Raw genomic sequence first — 22,411 nt, forward strand, 5'->3', positions numbered from 1 at the left:
GAACGAATCATTTCGGTAAGACACTGGCTCAAAAGCCTCTGCGACTGAGAGGCAGACATCAACTGGATATCTTCTTGTCCAGATTGTTAAGAAGCAGACTCATCTGCCAGGCCCTCCACAGAATCCTGAGCATTTAGCTCTTCCCCCATCCTCAACTAACTTCTGCTCAAAACTAGGAGGCTCCGGGGAGGGCAGGCGGGATCCGTCACGCTTCTTGCTACCATGCGGGATGTGGCCAATTATTTCCACCTGCATGCTGTTCCATATTTTTAGTAAACAGACCAGGTCACCAATCTAAACATGGGCAGGGAAACCAAATTAGTATTTAAAGAAATCTTTTCTGCTGCAGCAACAATTTGATCACGACTAGTGCAAAATCAACACTTGGTTGTTTGGAATAAGAAGCCTTTTAGGTCGCCCCTCCCCCTGACCTCTATGTGCTCTCATTGGTAGAGAGCCAGTCATGTGACCGACAGGTTACAAGACTAGGCTCTGCTCCTGGTATGGCCATAGAGTAGGTTTTTAAAATGCAAGTCTTACCAAGCTTTTGATGAGAAACTCAAGTTCCTTCTGAGCCTCCTTCACTGCCTCCTCTGTGCCCACAATGGTGATGAGCTGTTGGTCTTTATCCTCAGCAGTGGGAAATATGATACGAGCTCCTGTCTGGTCCCGTACTTTACGGATGTTTCCACCACCTTTCCCAATCAGGAATTTGTGGTATTCTGGCTTGGCTCGCAATTCTGTGGTAAAGCTCTTTGTTTGCTGGAAAATAATAAACGTCTTTATTACAGCATAAGCAAAATACTTTGTTTTTGCAGGACCACCCAAAATTGAGAAGCATACAGTGGGGGACATTTACTAAAGGCAAATCTACTTTGCACTGCAAGTGCACTTGTAAGTGCAGTCGCTGTAGATCTGAGGGGAAGCTCTGCTGATTTTATAATCCAATCATGTGCAAGCAAAAATGCTGTTTATTTTCCTTGCATGTCCCCCTCAGAGCTACAGAGACTGCACTTCCAAGTGCACTTTCGATTTGCCTTTCGTAAATAACCCCCCCGTGTCTGATAAGAAATTAACCATTTCATTCGGCAGCATAAAAGTTCATTCTTTCCAAAGTAAGCCTTCACAATAGTGCCAAGTGGAAAAAATCTCAAGCTATCAACTGGTACAGAAAGTAGGCAATAGATGAAAGGAAAAAAAAAATCTCTGTAGGTGGAACAGTTTTTGAGATGAGCTGGGAAATGCATATATGACACAGCTGGCTATAATACCAATTGTGAATTATGGTAACACGTGATTAAAAGATCAGTCGTCTGTGTAAGTAACAGATTTACTGTACAGATAGATAATGTATGCAGCCTACATGTAGGTATCTTACAGGTCCTTTCTTGATGTTTAAAATTTTAATCTCAGTGGACCAATAATTACAAATGCTAACACACGCATGCAATAACTATCCACAAAAACTAGAGAAATGGATACCCATTACTAGTGCTTATTCATTTCCTGAGACCACACATCTTACCTTCTCCTCTGCCAGCTGCAGCAGCTGTTTCTTGGCTCTCTCTACATCCTGAGCTGGTCCTCGGATGGTGACTGTATCACTGCCAGAGCCCTCACTTGGGAAGTGAATATGTACACCTCCGCACTCTTCCATGATGGATCTTATGAAGCGTCCCTTGGCTCCAATTAGCGAGTTGTGCAATTTTGATGGAATGCTGACCTCCATTTCTGTGATGTTTGCCTAGAGTTATGGACAAAAAGCAAAATTTTAATAAATCTTTAATCTACTTCAGAAGTGTGGGTGTTCGCTAAAGAGGTTTATAACTGTCCTATAAAGAAAAATATGGTGGCTAGCTTAAAAGCCTATCAACTATTCAAGACTTGATAGTGACATGGCAGCTGTGAAAACAGAGAAGCTAGCTAGAGCTTATAGAACTGGATCCCATCTAAGTACCATTTACACTTCTTACTCCCTTCACACCACCACCACCCCTCACACCCCACCCTAGAATCAGACCACAGAAAAAAAAAAAAAAAAAGACCAAGAGATCTACCAAAGTTTGCCCCATTTTTACTTATTTGTCAGAATTTAGATCTGTGTTTGTCCCAAGCACATTTTAATTCACTTACTGTTTACTGACTCACTACCTCTGCTGGAAGTCTATTCTAAGCATCAATTACCCTTTCGGTAAAAATACTTTCTAAGATTCGTTTTAAACTTTCCTTCTGCTAGTTTGAAGTCATGTCCCCGTGTCCTTGATCTTGGCTTTATATTGACAATGCTGCCCTCCTGAACCTTAATAACCCCCTTGATGTATTTAAAGTTTTCAATTGGGTCTCCCATTTCACTTCTTTCCTCCAGACTGCACATTTTAGGTTCCTGAAGTCGCTCCAGATAAACAAATCTGGAGACAAGATAAAACCTAATTAATTATTTTTTGGCAAGTGAAATCTCCAGAACTAGACAGTATTCTAAATGAGGTCTCACCAAATATCCTCCTTCTGGTGATCTCTTTAGTGATGCATCCTAGAATTCCATTTGCTTTTTCTACTGCCTGTTTGCTCATTTTGCAATCATCTGAAATAAGTACCCCCAATCTTTCTTCTGTAGTGCTTGCAAACACTGTACACACACACACACACACATTATTATGTCAAGGGATTTGTTCCCTAGGTGCATAATTTTACAATTTAAAACATTAAACTGCAGTTTTCAGCAATGTCAAATCATGTTCCATATTGCAGACAACGAGGGATATCAACCCTATTGTACACCTTTTGTCTCATCAGCAAAACAACAAATCTTGCCCAACAAATCTTTAACTAGATCACTTACATATAGATTAAATAGAACATGACGTAGTACAGAGCATTGTGGTACACCTCTAGTGTCTGGTTTTTGTTCCGAATGAACAAACACTCTGGTATCTGTCCTTTAGCCAAATGCATATCCACTTGACCTAAGGGTTAAGTCCTAGCTTGTACAACTTTTATAGCAGATTGCACTAAACTGTATAAAATGCTTGGCTGAAATCAAGATATACCATGCCCACAGTGCCACCCTGGTATAAAACATTAGTGATCTAGTCAAATTCAGATTAGTCTGACATATGTCCTCCATAAAGCTTTGGGTTCAGCAAAATGTGCGTTTAAGTGATCAATGATAATTTTTAGGAGTGATTCCATTAACCTGACTAAAACAGACGTTAAACTCACTGGCCTGTAATTGCCATCTTCTACCTTGCTACCCTTCTTTTGGATAGGAACATTATTAGCCGTCTGCCTGTCATGGGGAACTTCTGTTAGAAGAGATTGATTAAAAAGATCAGTTAATAGTCCAACAACTAGACCTCCAATTTCAACCAACAACTCTGGAATGAAAACCATCAGGACCCATTGCTTTATTAAGCTTCAACCAAGCCAGTTCCTCGGATACCTCTGCCTCCATAAATTCCATTACTAGAACCAATATGGATCCCCCAATTTGTTATCGTAATTTGTGAAAAAACTGAACAGAAATTACTTAAACTATATATATATATACACACACACACACACATATATACATATATATATATATATATATATATATATATATATATATATATATATATATATATATATATATATATATATAGATATATATATAGTCGGCATTTTAAAGATTGATATCTCGGTAACGGCAGCAGCTGCTGCCAAAACCGAGATATCCATCTTTCCTGTGAGCGGTCCTGTTAACGATAATGGTGTCCTCTGCGGTGGATTCGCCGCAAGATCACCGTTAGCAATGGCGGGAGAGTGCCCCCTCCCTCCTTCCGCTCTCCCACGCCCTCCGCCGCTTACCGGAGCCGTCGGCAGAGGTGATCGGGTCCCTTCCTCCTGCACAGCTGGTATACCAATGAGGGCAAGATGGCCCCCACCCATCTCCATAGCAGGGCGGAAGGGACGTCAAAACATCACTTCCGCCCCCATGCTTCTTAAAGGCATATTTTCCTGTTGTAATTTTTCCAAATGACAATTTTTTTTTTTTATTGCATTTTAGTCTAAATATGAGATCTGATGTCTTTTTGACCCCAGATCTCATATTCAAGAGGACCTGTCAAGGGAATAAAAGTGACCCATTTTTTTTTTTTTTTTTTTAAGTGTAAAAATTAATAAAAATAAATTAAAATAAAACACAAAAAGCGCCCCGTCCCGCATACATGAGAAGTGCCCGCATATGAAACGGTGTTCAAACCGCACAAGTGAGGTATCGCCGCGATTGTTAGAGCGAGAGCAATAATTCTAGCCCTAGACCACCTCTGCAACTCAAAAGATGCAACCTATAGAATTTTTTAAACGTCGCCTATGGAGATTAAGGGTAAAAGTTTCACGCCATTCCAAGAGCGGGCGCAATTTTACAGCGTGACATGTTGGGTATAATTTTACTCAGCGTAACATTATCTTTCACAATATAAAAAAAATTGGGCCAAGTTTACTGTTGTCTTATTTTTTTTTTAACTCAAAAATGTTTTTTTCCAAAAAAAGTGTGCTTGCAAGACCGCTGAGCAAATACGGTGTGACAAAAAGTATTGCAATGACTGCCATTTTATTCTATAGGGTGTTAGAAAAAAAAAAAAAAAGATATATATAATGTTTGGGGGTTCCAAGTAATTTTCTAGCAAAAAAAACTGTTTTAATCTTGTAAACACCAAGTCTGGAAAACAGGCAAGGTCCTTAAGTGTTTAATAGATTTAACAATTTCCCATTTTCTGTACTTTGGCAGCATAATGCATTTGACCTCCTTTTGCCCATTTTACTTCTTATTCCCTTCCCTCCATTTTACATCTTACTCTTAACCCTAGTCCTCCCATTTTACAACATGGAAGTCTTTAAAATGAATTACCAGTTCCTTCTGGATAGCCAGGATTCTATCACGTGCAGCCTCGCAGTTGGTTTTCTTCCCGGTGATGACAATCATTTCTGAGTTGCTGTTTTCAGCCGGGAGGTCAATCTTAGTGTTACATTCTTCACGAATCTGAACATGGTGGATGGAAAGGCAATCGTCACAAGAATGAAAAACAAGGTGAAACAGCGTTTTTAAAACCAAAGTGTAGTCAAAATAGAAAGCAAACAATCAGCACTAACGGATATGACTTAATACCAAGTCATGTCCCGTGTGCTGATTTGTATTTTTCTTTTTTAAAAGAACACTTAGGCTTTAAATAAAAATAAAAAAACAAAAAAAAACGCATACCTTTTTGATGTTGGCACCACCCTTTCCAATAATGTTCTTGTGAAATTGCTTAAAGATCGGCACAGAGATGGTGTAACTGTTCTCCACCTGCAAGGAAAGTAGGTTATCCAATCTATATACATAATACTCAATATGACACCACCAAAGTATACCAATTGGACAGATATGAATGCTGTGACCTGAAGTAATTTCATCAAGTTAAAAATGAACTTTTGAACACCACAGATCAAGGATTATCTCCTAATAAAAACTGCACATTTTTTCATTTCTGCTGCAGTAGAAGTCGGAACATGATGCAAGCCTTCCCAGGTTTTCTTTAAATCATGTAGCTTTACATTGTGCAGCCCTCACTTTCTATATTCACCATTTTTCTGATGGCTATATAGCTACATTTTGGAGCGCACACTTAAGCAAAATCCAAGCTTTTTTTGTATTTTCAACGATTTTAACTGTTAACTACCATCTCTCTTGAGAATCGTTTATGTATCCACAACAATGAATGAACAGTATTGCACTGTTGTAGCAGATGTATTTTTTTTATTTACTTGTAAATTGTTGCAATACAAATCTGTTTAAAATGGAGAATAAAGCTTGGAGGCACTGTACACAGACTGAAATTGAATAGTCAATGCCCCCAAGGCCATGTTATTCTTTCACAGAGAACTATGAACAAATACAAGTCCCATCTGCCACTGTGGCACACAGATCCGTAGCCCTCATTGGACTGGAAATCACTGCACTTGTAGTCTCAGCCTAGGTTCACATATGTGAGATTTCAGACATCGCATTCGATTCACACCCGCACCACAGGTGCCAATCACACGCGATGTCTGTGCAGTGGGAGTTCAGTCATAGTCGTATGGCTGAACTCGCACGAAAATAGTGCAGGGACCTTTTATCCCTGCACTAGAGTCGGATCGCATGTGTGTTCTTCACCCATGCGATCCGATTCACAGTGCACACTGCGATCTGTGAACCAATTTGAGGGTGTCATTAATCTGTTCCCTGTGAGCTTCACGATGCATGGGGACGAAGCTCTGCGCCAAATGCAAAAAAAAAAAAAAACAGTAATGTAAATCTGTAAGATTACAGTGTACTGTATCAAATTTCACATCCCTTTTGTCCCTAATGCTTTGTCCAGTGCACTTTTATATTATATATTATATATACTATTTCTGCCAGGAAACTTGAGAATGTCCATGACAATCAAAAAGCATCTCTTTACATCAAAAGCAGTTTTAGACCGGCTAGAAAACAGCAATAGTAAATTAGAATCATAGTTATTTATATAAAAATTTTGTGTTTCAAACTATCACACCCGGGATGTCTACTAGACTCTTGTTTGGACATATTTGAGTTATTCCCAAGAATTACAGGCCTACAATATAAAATGCCAAATTTCCACGCTAAAAACAGACCTAATCATACCACCAGGGAGGTTAACAATGTATTGACAGCCGCAGCGGTTTGCAGAGGGCAGTGTGAACGGCCTACGGGAGAGATGCGATGCAGGAACCTGCTCTGTAATCGCGCTGGTTTCCACATCGCACATAAAACGAACCTAGGCTCATAATCCATTGACACTTCCTCCAGCTCTTCGCCTGATAGCCTGTACCGAGGTACAGGCAGCAAACTAGCGGAAGACTCTGCAGGAGCCTGGATCCACAAATCACGAGTGCAATGCTTTGTTTTTTCTGTGGTTGTGGTCATACTGTCAAAGCGATCAAATGTCAACTATATGGAAATGTGCCACCTCTGCTCCCCCCCCATGCTAAGCCTACTGTAACTGTCCTGTAAAGGAAAGAGGTATATATACACATACATACATATATAGTGTGTGTGTGTGTGTGTGTGTGTGTGTGTGTGTGTGTGTGTGTGTGTGTGTGTGTGTGTGTGTGTGTGTGTGTGTGTGTGTGTGTGTGTGTGTGTGTGTGTATATATATATATATATATATATATATATATATATATATATATATATATATATATATATATATATATATATATATACACACACACACACACACACACACACACACACACACATATATATATATATATATATATATATCCAGCGGCCAGCTTCAATGAAGAGATCGCCGACAAAGGCTGCGGAGCCTATTTGATGACGCCACCCATAAGCTTACCATCAGTTGTCAGCTGTCTCTCCTCTACACTGAACCTGATGCTGGAAGCCGATCATGGGACCAGAGCATCATCAGAATAACTTATATATAGACATCTTTCCTTTACAGGGTAGTTAGAGAAGGCTTAGAATAACAGTGGGAGCAGGTTTAGGTATACTTAATAGTTACCTGGACTTCGAATTCAACTTGGCCTTTAACAATGGCTTTGGTTGAGGAATAAGTAACCGATAATAGCAGAGAACAAAACGCAAAAACACAGGCAGATCTCATCACAAAAATTGTAGAAATGCTTGTGCGTAAAAACAAGTTAAATTAAAGGCCAGGTTCACATTTCATTAAAAATAAATGCACATCCTTTAAAAAGGCAAAAAATAAATAAAATGTGAATTTATTAATTTTTAAAACAGGAGCCTGCAAAGTATTGCACCTGTGAACATCAGATCGCAGGTGCAAGGCCAGGCTCCTGTACACACTATCAAAGCGTGGCACTATGTAACAAATGAATCAAAAATGTTAATTATGTAATGCATTGTAAAAGCAACTACAATAGAAAAAAAAAAATTAAAAAAAATTAAAAAAAAAAAAAAAAAAAACCACAAAAGAACCATATATAGCCCAAATATGAATATTTATATACAAGTGCAAGTTAAAAAAATCCATATATAAACTTGTGTCTGTGTGTATGTATGTATGTATGTATGTATGTATGTATGTATAAAGACTGATACAGGTCACCATCAATTCGGACATCTTGGATTCTGACATTTTCGCATATTCTGATTACACACACAGCTGTGAATGTGTCACACTTTTGCAAGTGCAGTTTTAGCGAATAAAAGCTTTTATTTTGTGGTTCTACACTATAGGAAGTGTCTCTTGTTTTACATCTCTATATGGAATATTGATCCTGCTGAGCTAGGGGAATGTTTTGGGCTTGGATTTTTTTGGAGTGAGGAAGCCAGAGAAGCTCTAAAGTTGTGGTTTATCTGTGGAAAAAGTTTACTTCCTAAAGTCTTTGACCACTCTTTATGTGAAGGTCATAACCTTCTAGTAAGCCCTTTGCACACTATCCGAGTTGGATTTCCCTTCACAGGCACCAGCAAGGGGATTGCAAGATTGTGTTCGTCAACACTCTAGTCTTTGTATTGACTGCGGTTTGCACTTTGTTTCACATTATAGGGTGTGTGTACATTTTATATATACACACATACACACAGTTTTTGTCACTTGCACTTTAGATGTGTATGATTACTGTGTGCATGTTTTTATATATGTGGTTTGCATTGAATTTTTTATATCTTCTATTGAACTTTTTTCAGGTCACATTTTTAACCTGAGTGCAAATTATTTTTGTTTATATCTCCTACACACACTGCCTGCAGCTCTATATTATATGGGCTGCCACTTTCAAAGTTGTAGGCAGTGTGAATTAAATATGAGTGTTCCAATTAGTGCACCCACAGTCAATTCAAACTACAAGCCCATCTGTGGAGGTGGGGGATGGGCTTGTAGTTTAATTTACAGATTACTGTGAATGAATGATGCGGCTGTGTGGGCAGAGCCCCAAACAGCCACGTGGTTTTTAAAATTTGACAGCAGGTAAGGGGGGAGAGCAAGAACCCCCCCGCCTGCTGTCACACTGAGGGTGGCAGTGAGGGGGTGAGCAGCAGAACAAGAACATGCCTACACCCTAAATGGAGGTAACATGTTCTACAAGGTGAACTTATCCTTTACAATTTCTAAATTCACTGGTATCGTTTTAAGAGTACTGAAACATGAAGTTGCAATTACATTTCAGTGGGAAAGATGAAATCTAAATGGCTGCTACAGATTGCTACTTTTCCCCTAGACTTCACAAGTGCCAGCACTACAGTTTGAAACACTTCCCATTAGCTACATAGTGGTTTTATTGCTACAGGGCTGCTCTCCTGCGCAGGATCACGTATAAATAAGATTCTGCACTTCCGTCTGCAGGGGGAGCACGTTCTTCTGTGAATATTCACACTAGAAGTTGATCTGCAGGTGCCAGGCACACTATGTCCTCTGGCACCCGCTGATATTTGGTAATACGCAGGTAAACAATGCATATCCAAGTTCTGACAGTGGGCAAAGGAATGGCTATGTTTTTGCAAACCAGGTACTAGAATCCATTACTTCCCCCCAGTGAAAGAACCACACCGTACACAAAAAAATACTGGCTAGGCACACAGTTAACCCTTTTATCGCCCTAGATGTTTAACCCCTTCCCAGCCAATGTCATTAGTACATTGACTGCATATTTTTTAGCACTGATCATGTCAGTGTCACTCATCAGTGTCACTGGTTCCCAGTGTGTCAAAAGCTCAAGTTCAATTATCCGCTGCAATATCACATTCCTGCTATAAGTCGCTGACTGCCACCATTACTAGTATTAAAAAAAAAAAAATCTGTTTTAAATTCCATGGTTTGTAGACACCAACGTTTGCGTAAACCAATACACTTAATAGGATTCGTTGTTCAACCAAAACATGTTCTAGAATACATATTAGCCAAAATTTATGAAGAAATATTTTTTTTTTTATTAGATGTGTTTTATAGCAGAAAGTACAAAATTATATATATATTTTGTACTTTCTGCTATAAAACACATCTAATAAAATATATATTTCTTCATAAATTTTGGCTAATATGTATTCTAGAACATGTTTTTGTTGAACAACGAATCCTATTAAGCGTATTGGTTTACGCGAACGTTGGTGTCTACAAACAATGGAATACATTTTTATATATATATATATATATATATATATATATATATATATATATATATATATATATATATATATATATATATATATATATAAAAAAAATTTACTGCACAAAAAATAAAAACATTTACGATGTGATGATCAACCACCACCAAGAGAAAAAAATGTTGCACGACCACGCAATTGTCAGCAACGCAGTGCCGCAACGAAAAAATGGCCTGGTCATGAAGGAGGGGGTAAAACAAGTGCAGAGAACATGTTCTTGCCTACAAAAGATGCTCATTAGCCCATTAAGACAAATCCTAGATGCCCACAGGAAGTGTACATTAATTGTCATGGTAAAGGTACTTTTTTAGTTTCAATACAAATATTAAATTATATATTTTTTAGGAAAACAAAATAACAGGTAACTTACAATCAGTGACTCATTAGATATTGAAACCAGAAGAAACCAGAATAAGGACAGCATCAGAGCCTTAAAGGGGTTGTAAAGCTTCAAACATTTTTTTTTTTTTTTTTTTTAATTAACAAACATGTTATACTTACCTCCACTGGTAAGTGGCCCCGATCCACGTCTTCTGGGGTGCCTTGGTTTCTCCCCGCTTCTGGTAACCCCCCTGGGAAGCACTCTCCCAAAGGGGTTACCTTGCAAGCGTGTCCATAGCCGCCAACTTCAGGACTGGACCCTGCCCCCGGTGTCAATTGACAGCACCGCGAGCCAATGGCTGCACTGCTATAAATCTATCCAATGAAGAGCTGAAAAGACCGGGGCCGAGATCAAGCGTGTTCGACGTGGGACTTCCGAGGACTCAGGCAAGTAAACCGGGGGGCTGACAGCTAATCGTTGGATGTTTTATCACCGTAATGTATAGGATGCATTAAGGTGAAAAAACATGAAAGTTTATATTCCATTTAATGTCAAGTCAGCAAAGACCACGCCCATATTTATATTTTTACAGGTTATATAAAAAAAAAAAGAAGGAGAAGTTTGTGGTTTTCAAAAACACACATACTTCTCCAGGCTGCAGCGGTCCACCACCAGATGTAATCCCAAGAACGAATTCACATGATCGCTCAATTCTTGGTCTGCCAATCACTGCTTTCCTCTTTGCCCCTCAGTACTCAATGAAGCGCTTAGCTGAAGAGGGTGCCATGTGGATTCCAAAAATATGGTCATGATCCTTCCAGAGCCTGAAGCTGATCTGTGAGGTCATTTGACAGCTGGCTTTTAGCCTGCTCTGGGTAATAGGAGAGCAAAAGTGTACTCTTGTGACATTGGGGGAAAAAAATAACTTTGCCCATACTTTTAATGCAATCTAAACTGGATGTCACAAATCTGCCCTTACCATCTCTGTCACCATTTTCTGGAGATACTTTGTGCACTTCTCCACCTCATTCTTAGGCCCACGCAGCTGTACAATGTCACTCTTGTGAGCTGGATCTGGGAAATTAATGATCACCTAGAAGAAAATTAAAACATACTAATGAAACTACAGGAGACAAAAAGGAAGGGAACATTAAAAAATATAATATATATAATTTTTTTTTTTTTTTTTTTTTTAAAGGGAGACAAGCAGCTACTTACATCAGGGAATTTCTCTCTGATCTCCCGAATTCTTTCACCTTTTTGACCAATCATTGTGCGATGGAACTTCTGATCAATTATCAAGTCCTTGGTGCGCTCATTTTCCTGAAGCAAAATGTGTGTTAAGCGACTGGTCTTTCTTCTAAAGATAAATAATTTCAAATTCTTCTCAACTTACCATTCGTAATGCTAGCTCCAGCAACTCTTTCTTTGCTTGCTGTACACCCTGGGGATCACCTTCAATCCGGATTGCATTGCTCTTTTCACTGTCCTGGGGAATTCGCACTGACACTTTGTATTGTTCCTTGATCCTGTTAACTAAAACGAAACCCCATTACACTCAAACTGCTTTCTGAAAGGGTTTTATGTCAACATGCCAATCTGTCAAAGAATGTCTAAAACTGGCCATACAATGTTCGCACAAAGACTGTTCGTACATTTGAGGACTTGAAAAATGGTCGTCGAAAGTACCTCAAAACTTTTTCTTGCCTTTAACATTCGACTTTGGAATAAAAGTAATTTTCCAAACGAAAATTACATATACAGTACAGACCAAAAGTTTGGACACACCTTCTCATTCAAAGAGTTTTCTTTATTTTCATGACTATGAAAATTGTAGATTCTGACTGAAGGCATCAAAACTATGAATTAACACATGTGGAATTATACATAACAAAAAAGTGTGAAACAACTGAAAATATATTTCATATTCTAGGTTCTTCAAAGTAGCCACTTTTTGCAACAGACACATCTCTAGAACTGTTAAGAGGAGACTGTGTGAATCAGGCCTTCATGGTAGAATATCTGCTAGGAAACCACTGCTAAAGAAAGGCAACAAGCAGAAGAGACTTGTTTGGGCTAAAGAACACAAGGAATGGACATTAGACCAGTGGAAATCTGTGCTTTGGTCCGATGAGTCCAAACTTGAGATCTTTGGTTCCAACCCCCGTGTCTTTGTGCGACGCAGAAAAGGTGAACGGATGGACTCTACATGCCTGGTTCCCACCGTGAAGCATGGAGGAGGTGTGATGGTGCTTTGCTGGTGACACTGTTGGGGTTTTAATCAAAATTGAAGGCATACTGAACCAGCATGGCTACCACAGCATCTTGCAGCGGCATGCTATTCCATCCGGTTTGCATTTAGTTGGACCATCATTTATTTTTCAACAGGACAATGACCCCAAACACACCTCCAGGCTGTGTAAGGGCTATTTGACCAAGAAGGAGAGTGATGGGGTGCTGCGCCAAATGACTAACTCTTGAAGCTCATCAAGAGAATGCCAAGAGTGTGCCAAGCAGTAATCAAAGCAAAAGGTGGCTACTTTGAAGAACCTAGAATATGAAATATATTTTCAGTTTCACACTTTTTTGTTATGTATAATTCCACATGTGTTCATTCATAGTTTTGATGCCTTCAGTGTGAATCTACAATTTTCATGGTCATGAAAATAAAGTAAAATTTGAATGAGAAGGTGTGTCCAAACTTTTGGTCTGTACTGTATATTAAAAGTATATAAAAAAAAAAAAAAAAAAAAAAAAACATTCAAGCCTTCAAGATTCTCATAACTACAGTCAAAAATGATCAGTTTGACCCCACTAAGCGTAAGAAATTAAACGACTGTTTTAAAACAAAACAATTGGAACAAAATTCTGCTAGCGTATGGCAAACGTAAGGTTCAACAGTAAATTGCCTTACTTATTGATTCCAAGCATAGTGCCTTGTCACCAAGACTAACAATTACACTAGATTGGCCAGCAAGAATCCATATGGCAGAAGAAGAAAGACAACTCTGTGCTCTGAAAAGTAAAGCCTCATACACACGATCGGATTTTCCACAGACAACGCATAGGACCTTTTGTCTGAAGGGCGTTGGCCAGGAATTTGTCTTTCATACAAACTGCACACAATTGTCGGCCAACAAAACTACGTGTTTTTTCAGCTCTTCACCCTTCTACTAATGTAGTGTTCGGTGAGCATTGATACTGAGCATGAGTGTTTGTACTTTGTTTTTGGATTTTCCGAGCATGTGTACAAAAGTCAAGACAATCGTCCATGGAAAATTTTAAAGCATGCCATCCAACATTTGTCCGTGGAAAATCCAACAATTGTCCGATGGAGCATACAAATGGTCAGATTTTCTGCCAACAGCCTGTCATTACACAATTCCCTTCGAAAAATTTGATTGTGTGTATGAGGCTTTAAAATTACAAAAGGTTAATGGAGACCAGTACAAGGCTGTCCTAGATCAAGAGGTGCTTATGTGGTCAACAGCAGCCTAGTACAAGTTTCCAGTAATGTCAGCCTGAGAGTGCCAAAGCTAACTGCACAACTGGCCAGTATAAGCCAACTTACAGTTTCAACGTGGAATAAGCCCACTAATTCTAAAATGAATATTATATTTTTATGTTTACACATAGCACAGCCCTCAAAAACTTCTTTGCTTCTTAGAACTTATGTACCACAAAACGCATATTCTAACATGTAATGCACGGAAAAGACTCAAGTTTCTTAAAAACATATTTAATTTGAATAACTTTGCATGCAGAACGCAATTCAATGCACCCAAATGCAGCATGCAGGGCTTGATATTAGCAGCACACTCTTTAGGTAATGAAAAAGTGGCACCAATGCTATAGGAGAAAAGTGGATAACTGTATCCACCACCTAAACTGGCATGTTAAAACACAAACTAAATATACATACTGTTTGTTCCGCTCTTCCCAATAAGATGCCTGTGAAATCGATGATCAATGGTTATCTCTGCAAAATCCATTCGAGCAATCTTAAAGATTAAAAAAAATAAAAAAATAAAATAATGAAGTTCACAGAAATAAATCATGTTTTTTATGGAAAAAGCCATAAATGCTATGCAAAACCAGTACATTCTATTAATTGCAAAAGTAAGATTTAGTAGCAAAACTGCAACTGACCAGGTCAGTGACGAGCACTTCCATCTGCTGTTGGGCAACTGCAACATCTTCTGTGGGACCCTCCAGGGAGATCTTATCTTCCCCTTCTGTAAACTCAATGTGCACCTACAAAGACCACAATGAGAACATTTGTCATTGAACTTTAGAAGTGCAATAAAGTCAATGTCAATTCACTGCAGAGGAGAAAGTATTCTGGCATACCAGAGAAGCTAACATTTACAGAAAACCTCACCTTTGGTATCTGCTGTGTGATCTTTGCCAGGTTCTGTCCTTTTTTGCCAATAATGAACCGATGCAACCAGGATGGAGCAGAGACAGTGGCCACTGTAAAGCTGTTAGCCTGGAAAGAGACCACAAACATGTCTGAGGTCTTAGTGCATAGTTTCCTTTTATTTACAGAAGAAATGATCCAACTGGTATTTACCTTTGCATACACTTCTGTTAATGCCTGACCCAGTTTCTCAGGTTCTCCCCGCAAGATGACAGTCTCTGAACTGCTATCACTAGGTGGAATTTCCACAGACACTCCTGTGCGCTCCAGGATCTCCTGCAGGCTGTTGCCCTTAGGACCAATGACATATTTGTGTTGAGACTTCCTCACTTCCACAGCAATGCTGGTGGTTTTCTTCTTCTGCAGGAAGGAAAAGTCATACATTGATCTCAAGTCTACTTCGACTTACTGAACAAATAAGTCACAACATAATTATATAATTGTGTTAAATGGAGAACATGCTTTAGGAGGTAAATTATAAGACCTATAAGAGATTAAAGCCTTTACTTTAACACTCCTAAAAGCCAGCAGCATTTTAGCAGAGAATATGGCCGACACTTGCAAAAGTGTCAATTCATTTAATTGGCCAAAATAAATAATTTAGTCTGGTCATTGAAGTTACCTCATGCTCAAGCACTAGCTTTTAGGCACGTTTAGCAGCCCTTTAGTAGTGTCAAGCATATTTTCTGCCCAAAAAGTGCTGCTCCTAGACACACTGGCTTTTTCCCTGCCTCTAAAAGCTCCCACCACTAAAACGCTGCTTAAAGCGAGCCAGCAGCTACAAATACTGTAGCTGCCGACTTCTAATATTAGGACACTTACCTGTCCTGGAGTCCAGTGCCGTCGGCAGCAGAGGACGAGCGATCGCTTGTCACTCTGCTGCCCCCACCGCCATCCTCGGTGAGGGAACCGGGAAGTGAAGCATTGCGGCTTCACTGCCCAGTTCCCTGCGGCGCATGCATCGCACTCACTGGTCCCCACTGTGTTCTGGGACCCGTGTGTTTCCCAGAACACAACGGGGGGTCGGGGGGGGATCTAACGTCCTGCCCGTAGTCTACCCGCAGACTGTGTGGCCGAAGTGGGTGCTAATACCTGTCATTAGACAGATGTGACACCGGAAAGGGGGGGGGTTTCCGATGAGCGGAAGTTCCACTTTAGGGTGGTGCTCCGCTTTAAAGCCTATGTGTGCATGGACACATAGGCCAACATGGAGAAGCGTTTAGAGGCAAAAAAACGCTGACGCCCCTAGAAGCAGCTGTAAAACCGTGTGCGAGAGACCCAACTGTAAATTTAACCCCTTCCCGACAAAATGCCGGGAGTTGAATTGCAGCATATTTGCACCCCTGGGCGAACTGATACAACTGATCAGTTTGGCTTTTGATCACTGGGGGGGGGGGGGGGGGCACGCGCACCGCTGGAGCTGTTGAAAGTGCCCGGCGGGCACGATGACCACCGGGCACCCACGATCGCTCACGACAGAGCGAGAACACACAGATCCCGGTTCTCTCAGGGGAGAGGAGACAGATCGTGATTTCATACCAATATGAACACCGATGTCTCTCTCCTCCTAGTCAGTCCCCTCCCCCACAGTTATAAACACACCTATGGAACACAATTAACCCCTTGATCGCCTAGTGTTAACCCCTTCCCTGCCAGTGACATTTATACAGTAATCAGTGAATTTTTATAGCACTGATCGCTGTATAATTGTTACTGGTCCCAAAAATGTGTCAAAAGTGTCCGATCTATCCGCAATATCGCAGTCCAGATAAAAATCGCTGATCAGCGCTATTACTGGTATAATAAAAAAATCCAATAATCCTTTATTTTGTAAACGCTATAACTTTTGTGCAAAGCAATCAAAATACGCTTATTGCGATTTTTTTTTAACAAAAATATGTAGAAGAGTACATATCGGCCTAAAACAGAGGGAATTTTTTTTTAAATTGGGATATTATAGCAAAAAGTAAAAAGATAGTGTTTTTTTCAAAATTGTCACTCTTGTTAGCACACACACAAAAAAAAAAAAAAAAAAAAAAAAACACGCAGAGGTGATCAAATACCACTAAAAGAAATCTCTATTTGTGGGAAAAAAGAGAAGTAAATTTTGCTTGGTTACATCATCGCACGACCGCGCAATTGTCAGTTAAATCAACGCAGTGCCGTATCGCAAAAAATGGCCTGGTCATTGAGCAGCTAAATCCAACTAGTGTACTAACCGACTTCAGCAAGCAACATCTAAGCAATCCTATAGCTTTCCAGTTTCACAAAAATGATCATACACACAGACCAAAAAAATAAAAAAAGGAACACACTTATGGGGTTTCTAGTTACCCTTTAAAGTTTTTCTCTTTATGGGGAAGATAGTTAGAAAGCTAGTTAGCAGATCTAGAAAACAAGATATTAAAAGTGATAATAAAAAGGCAATTTCTTTTTACTTTTTAAACAAACATGCCATGCTTACACTGCTCTGTGTAATGATTTTTCACAGAGAAGCCCCAATCCTCCTATTCTCGGGTCCCCCGATGGCACACATGGCTTCTCCCTTCTGCCGAGTGCCCTCTAAGCAAGCTGCTTGCAGTGGGGGAACCTGAGCAGGCTTATCCCGAGCTGCTGCTCTCCATGTCTATTCGCACAGAGCCACAGGTTGGCCCCGCCACCCTCTCCCCTCATTGGCTTACTAGCTATGATTGGCTACCAACAGCTCCCATTGCTGTCTCAGCCAATGAAGAAGAGACCCAGCAGAACTGAGGCTATTGTGCACAGCGATGGAGAAAGATTAGGCTCAGGTATTAGGGTGCTGCAGCCGAGAGGTACTTTTTTACCTACATAGAATGCATGAAGGTAAAAATCCTTGAGCCTTTAGAACCACTTTAAAGTGTTCTGTAGATTCTAACTCTTGATCCGTTAACATTAGCAGGTGCTAAGCTGCATTCCGTGCACACAACTCAGAGCTCTTTCACACAGGCGTTGAAAACGGGTGGTTGGGTCACGTTTGTAATATTTCCAGAATCCCACTCAAATTTGTTACAATAGGAGCAGATAGGGGTGTTCACACTGCAGCATTTGCGTTACTGTGAGGCAAAAATAATGCTGCCTGCAGAGTTTGGTAGACGTTGACGCTTTGCAACTTCTTCTATTCACCTCTATTGCAACGCACCACAACCACATCTTAAAAACGCACTGTAAACGCGCCTATGCATTTACAGTGCAGATACAAAGCCTCAAAAATGATAATTTACCCCTTTAGCCTTTTTTTTTTTTTACAACACACAGGGCGTTTGAGAAGTGTTGCCTGACGCAACATGAATACCTATACAACACAACATTAACGCTATAAAAGCATTAATGCGCTTTTAGGCTGCTTAACATTTTTACTTAAGTGTGAAAGAGCGCCAAGTGCCAAGAAGGGCCACTTGAAGATTAAAATGATTGAATTCTTCCACATGAATAATAAAAATAATAATAATGTGGGGGCACAAACTTTCAAAGAAAGAAAAAGTTTTTCGGGGGTTACATTGTGAATATAATAATTAAAGCTAGTTTCTCTTAAAGTGGTTGTAAAGTCTCAAGGTTCTATGCATCAAGGTAAAAAAAAAAAAAAAAAAAAAAAAAACAACACAACCTTCTGTGCTGCAGCTGCCCCCCAGACACCACTTTCTCTTAGCCGAACCCAATCCGATCCAGCGATGTGCACAAGCCCAGAGGCTCCAGCCGCTGTCTCTCCTCATTGGACAGATTAATAACAGCAAGAGCCATTGGTTGGCTCCCACTGCTGTCAATCGAATCCTGTGACACAGTCACAGTCTTTCTGTGGGGGCCAGGCATGCCGGAGGGGCACCCCAGAAGGAGGATCAGGGCTGCTCTGTTCAAAACCCTTGCACAGAGGAAGTAAATAACCAGTCTGTTATTAAAAAAATAAAAAATAACCTTAACAAACACTTTAAATCAGTGGCCTAAACCACCATCTATAACTGAAGCAGGAATTCATAGGGGCATCCGACATTCTCACCTTCTCTTCATAAATTTGCCGGATTTTTGCTACTGCCTGGGCCAACTGATCCTTCTCTCCAGTGCACACGATCTCAGTCTTGTTGACGCTTGGTGGCGGGATATTAATTCTTGTTCCAGTTTCATGCATGAGCTCATTAACTGTCTTGTTGTAAGGTCCAGCAATGAAAGGGTGGTAGGCTTTTTCGACGTCAAAACGTTCCACTGCTCGTTTATCCTGGTGGGTAAGAAAATCCAGAAAATGTATTACATTAAAAACTAAAAAAAGAGACAACAAGATAAAAATACTTTTCCTAAAACCCAGTTTCTCACCTGCTCGGCTGAGATGAGCAGAATCTCATGCCGGGCTTTTTCAATGCCCTCTTTGGTGCCAGTGATCTTAATTTGGTTACTGACATCCTCGGGCCGGGGGATTTGAATCTTGGTAGCGGTTTTCAATTCCAGGTCCTGCAACTTTTCTCCATTCTTACCGATCACAAAACGGTGGTGTTCCTTGGGGATAGCAACTGAAGCTGAAGCCTAGAGACATTATAAAACATGGTTCAGATGGGCATGAATTACCACCAGTAAAATGTCAGACAGCAGACTTGCTCATATTACAAAAGGGAGCAGTTAAATGCATTTTGCATGAAAGGGAGCATGTATGCATGCATCTTTATCCGATTCACACCAATAATTAAAGCAATTTACATTTTTTTTAGAAGATCCAGGATTATACTTGAATATGGGATTTTGTTCACCTCATTGCAGGTAAACAGGCCCAGTGAAAAAGTAAATATGGTGACACTCTTAAAACAAGAACATATTATTGTATATACTCCTTTATGTTCAGAATTATGAGGCTTTTTAAACCCAAATTTAATCTGCTCAAGTATGTTTTTTTTCCCAGTCTAAAGCCCACTCTTTTTAGATATACTAGGGAAGGGTCAGAACATATGTCATGTTCTTATTTCTGGTGTCGCCTTCTGACTTCCTGGTGGATTATTAGGGTATCACCAGGACAGAAAAAGAGAGACTCTCTAATGCTGACAAACAGCACAAAATTACTAATCCAACAGATCAAATCTTTGTTCTGCATCTTCCTGGTGACACCTGTACCACTTTTTTTTAATAATTTAGGATCACCAGAACAAATGTAAGGAGGAGATCTCACACAACATTTTTTACCCATTCTAATCCAAATACCACATTCTGAGTGCAACAATGATAATTACTCCATAGAGTAGTTTGAGCTGCCCGGGTATGCAACATGTTTCACAAGGACACATCTCATCTTGCCTCCTATGATTCATTAGGCTGTGGTACAAACGGCAACATTAAGACCTACCCAGTGTTACAGAAAAGCCGTACCCAGTAAATACAGCCTGCAGAACATTCAATTACACAGCACTCCAAGACTAATTGTCACTCTCACAGAATAAAATTGTAGCATTGGAGAAACTTCAATGCAATAGACAGAAAACGTCACAGCAATTTACAACCACAAAGAAACAGCACTCGGATAAGACACAGAGGTGTTTGTGTAATAAAGGGCTTTAAGCAGCAAATGAAAAATCAACTCCCATCCTTCGATACATGGAGCATGGGAAACAATCCTCCACTGACACTAGATACTGCCAGAATAATCTGTTGATGAACACTATATAAAACACATTCCCCAGTATGCATATAATTTAACCTTAAGGGGATTTTTATTGCATCATGTCCATGAATAGCATCCCTATGCAGTCTCCCCTTAGAGGATGCACATCTCTCTCGCCCAGCTGATCAGTGCCATGGGAGAAAGGTGTCAAGGCTACGGCTCAACATCTGCTCTAAAGTGCACAGAACAACAGACGTCTTACCTGTGTCTGCAGCCGGGTCACAATCTCTTTTCTTGCCTTCATAACAGAATCGAGTTTTCCAGAAACCATGATGGATAAGCCTTGATCTTTAGCCAGAGAAAGCTCTAATTGTGCCCCAGTCTTCTGCATGATGTCCAAACAAATCTTTGCCTGCTCACCCTCCCCAAACTGAGCCATGTCCTTGTACCTGCGTTCTTCGAGAGGGACATGGAACACCTAAGAGAATAAACACACACACGTCTCATGGCAGAACAGGAGGAAGACACGAATACTTGCTTGTAAATTTGTTAATCCAAAAAAACTCCATTCGTCAACGTTATGCTAAACGGAACACATGAAGCATAATTCAGAGCAAGTTTGTGTACAATGCAGAAATTGTATATTTCAATACAGGTTACCATTGTCAAGCAAATGAGCAGTGCATAATCAGAGCCTCTTATACAAATAATTTCCAACCGGCAAAAATGTAGCTCTGGAAAATGTCAGCACTGCTCTGGGATTACTATAAAAACTATTTTTTAAATTTCAATACATTTTATTGGTATTTAGAAGACACAGATACAATAAAAAAAGGGAAGGCTCATAATATTGTACATTGGTGGAAATCACATAGTAACCTGAAAATATGGTAATTAACACCATCTTATTTAGGAGTCATACCATAACAACTAAGGTTTCCATGCATGGATCAATTTGATAGCAGTGCATCCATCAGCCGATAGAGTAGTTTCAAAAAGTGGTCCTGGACCTGTTTTTTTACACATAGGATTGGGCGTCTTCCAACGTTTAGAGATATTTTGTCTGGCAGCAAGTAGAATATGGGTTACTACTTTGTGGAATTGAGGGAAAATTTTAAAGTTTACGAGTGCGAGGTCAGATGAAGGGGATTTGAAGATTTGGGTGACCTGGGAGATCAAGGTATGCATCTCTATCCAGAATGTGGTCAGGTGTGGGCATCTCCATAGTATATGGTATAATGAGCCCTTGTTTCCACAGTTCCTCCAACACATTGGAGACATATGGGGAGCGAAGGTGGCAATTCTGACCGGGGTCAAGGACCTGCGTTGTATTCTGCTTTGGGTTAGTTCCCATAGTGAAGTGCATTTTGTAGCTTTGTAGGTAGATTTGATGGTCGTTTTCCATTGGTGAGAGTAGGTGTGTTCCAAGTCTCGTTCCCAATGGAGGCATGGGGGCGAGTGTTAAAAGGCTAGCTTTTCTCTGAGCAAATTGCAGAACAGTGAGAGACCTTTAGTGGTCTTGGAGTTGGGAGTGTAGAATCTAATGGTTTGGGTAGGTATGAGGTAAGGGTTGTGTTGCAGACAATGGGAAATCTGTAAGTATAGTGAGTTGCAGGGGGCAATTTAAAATCTGAATAATTGTTGGAATGTTTTTAATTTGTCTTTTTGGAGCAATTAATCTAAAATGTGGGAAATGGCGAGGCCACAGTGCTGGGTTTAGTTTGGGAGTTAGTAGTTGCAAGCTGGATAAAGGGAAGTTTGATGGGTGCTAAAGGGGTGGATATCCATACGGTGGAATTAAATTTCTGCCAAACTCGGGTGGTTGCCATGATGGGGGAGGAGAGGACAGAAGGTATCATCAATTTAGGGGAAAGCTACATAGCCGGAGCTTGAGATTT

At 40.1% G+C, this 22,411-nt stretch overlaps 1 protein-coding gene across 2 annotated transcripts in view; it reads right to left on the minus strand.

The window, feature by feature from the left end:
- The window catches only part of LOC120936490 (high density lipoprotein binding protein), a 52,231-nt gene that overhangs the window by 10,996 nt on the left and 18,824 nt on the right, over positions 1–22,411 (minus strand). For both annotated transcript variants that reach the window (XM_040348875.1, XM_040348874.1), the window contains exons 5-18: positions 20,776–20,991; positions 19,244–19,450; positions 18,933–19,148; positions 15,074–15,280; positions 14,882–14,989; positions 14,650–14,754; positions 14,423–14,501; positions 11,897–12,036; positions 11,719–11,823; positions 11,480–11,593; positions 5,240–5,326; positions 4,889–5,020; positions 1,526–1,744; positions 541–762 (exon numbers count right to left, since the gene is read on the minus strand). In XM_040348875.1, the coding sequence (XP_040204809.1) occupies positions 541–762; positions 1,526–1,744; positions 4,889–5,020; positions 5,240–5,326; positions 11,480–11,593; positions 11,719–11,823; positions 11,897–12,036; positions 14,423–14,501; positions 14,650–14,754; positions 14,882–14,989; positions 15,074–15,280; positions 18,933–19,148; positions 19,244–19,450; positions 20,776–20,991 (2,157 nt within the window). The remainder of the gene's footprint in view (positions 1–540; positions 763–1,525; positions 1,745–4,888; positions 5,021–5,239; positions 5,327–11,479; positions 11,594–11,718; positions 11,824–11,896; positions 12,037–14,422; positions 14,502–14,649; positions 14,755–14,881; positions 14,990–15,073; positions 15,281–18,932; positions 19,149–19,243; positions 19,451–20,775; positions 20,992–22,411) is intronic.

The sequence above is a fragment of the Rana temporaria genome, chromosome 4 (genome assembly GCF_905171775.1).
Source record: "Rana temporaria chromosome 4, aRanTem1.1, whole genome shotgun sequence".
In the NCBI taxonomy this organism is placed as follows: Eukaryota; Metazoa; Chordata; class Amphibia; order Anura; family Ranidae; genus Rana; species Rana temporaria.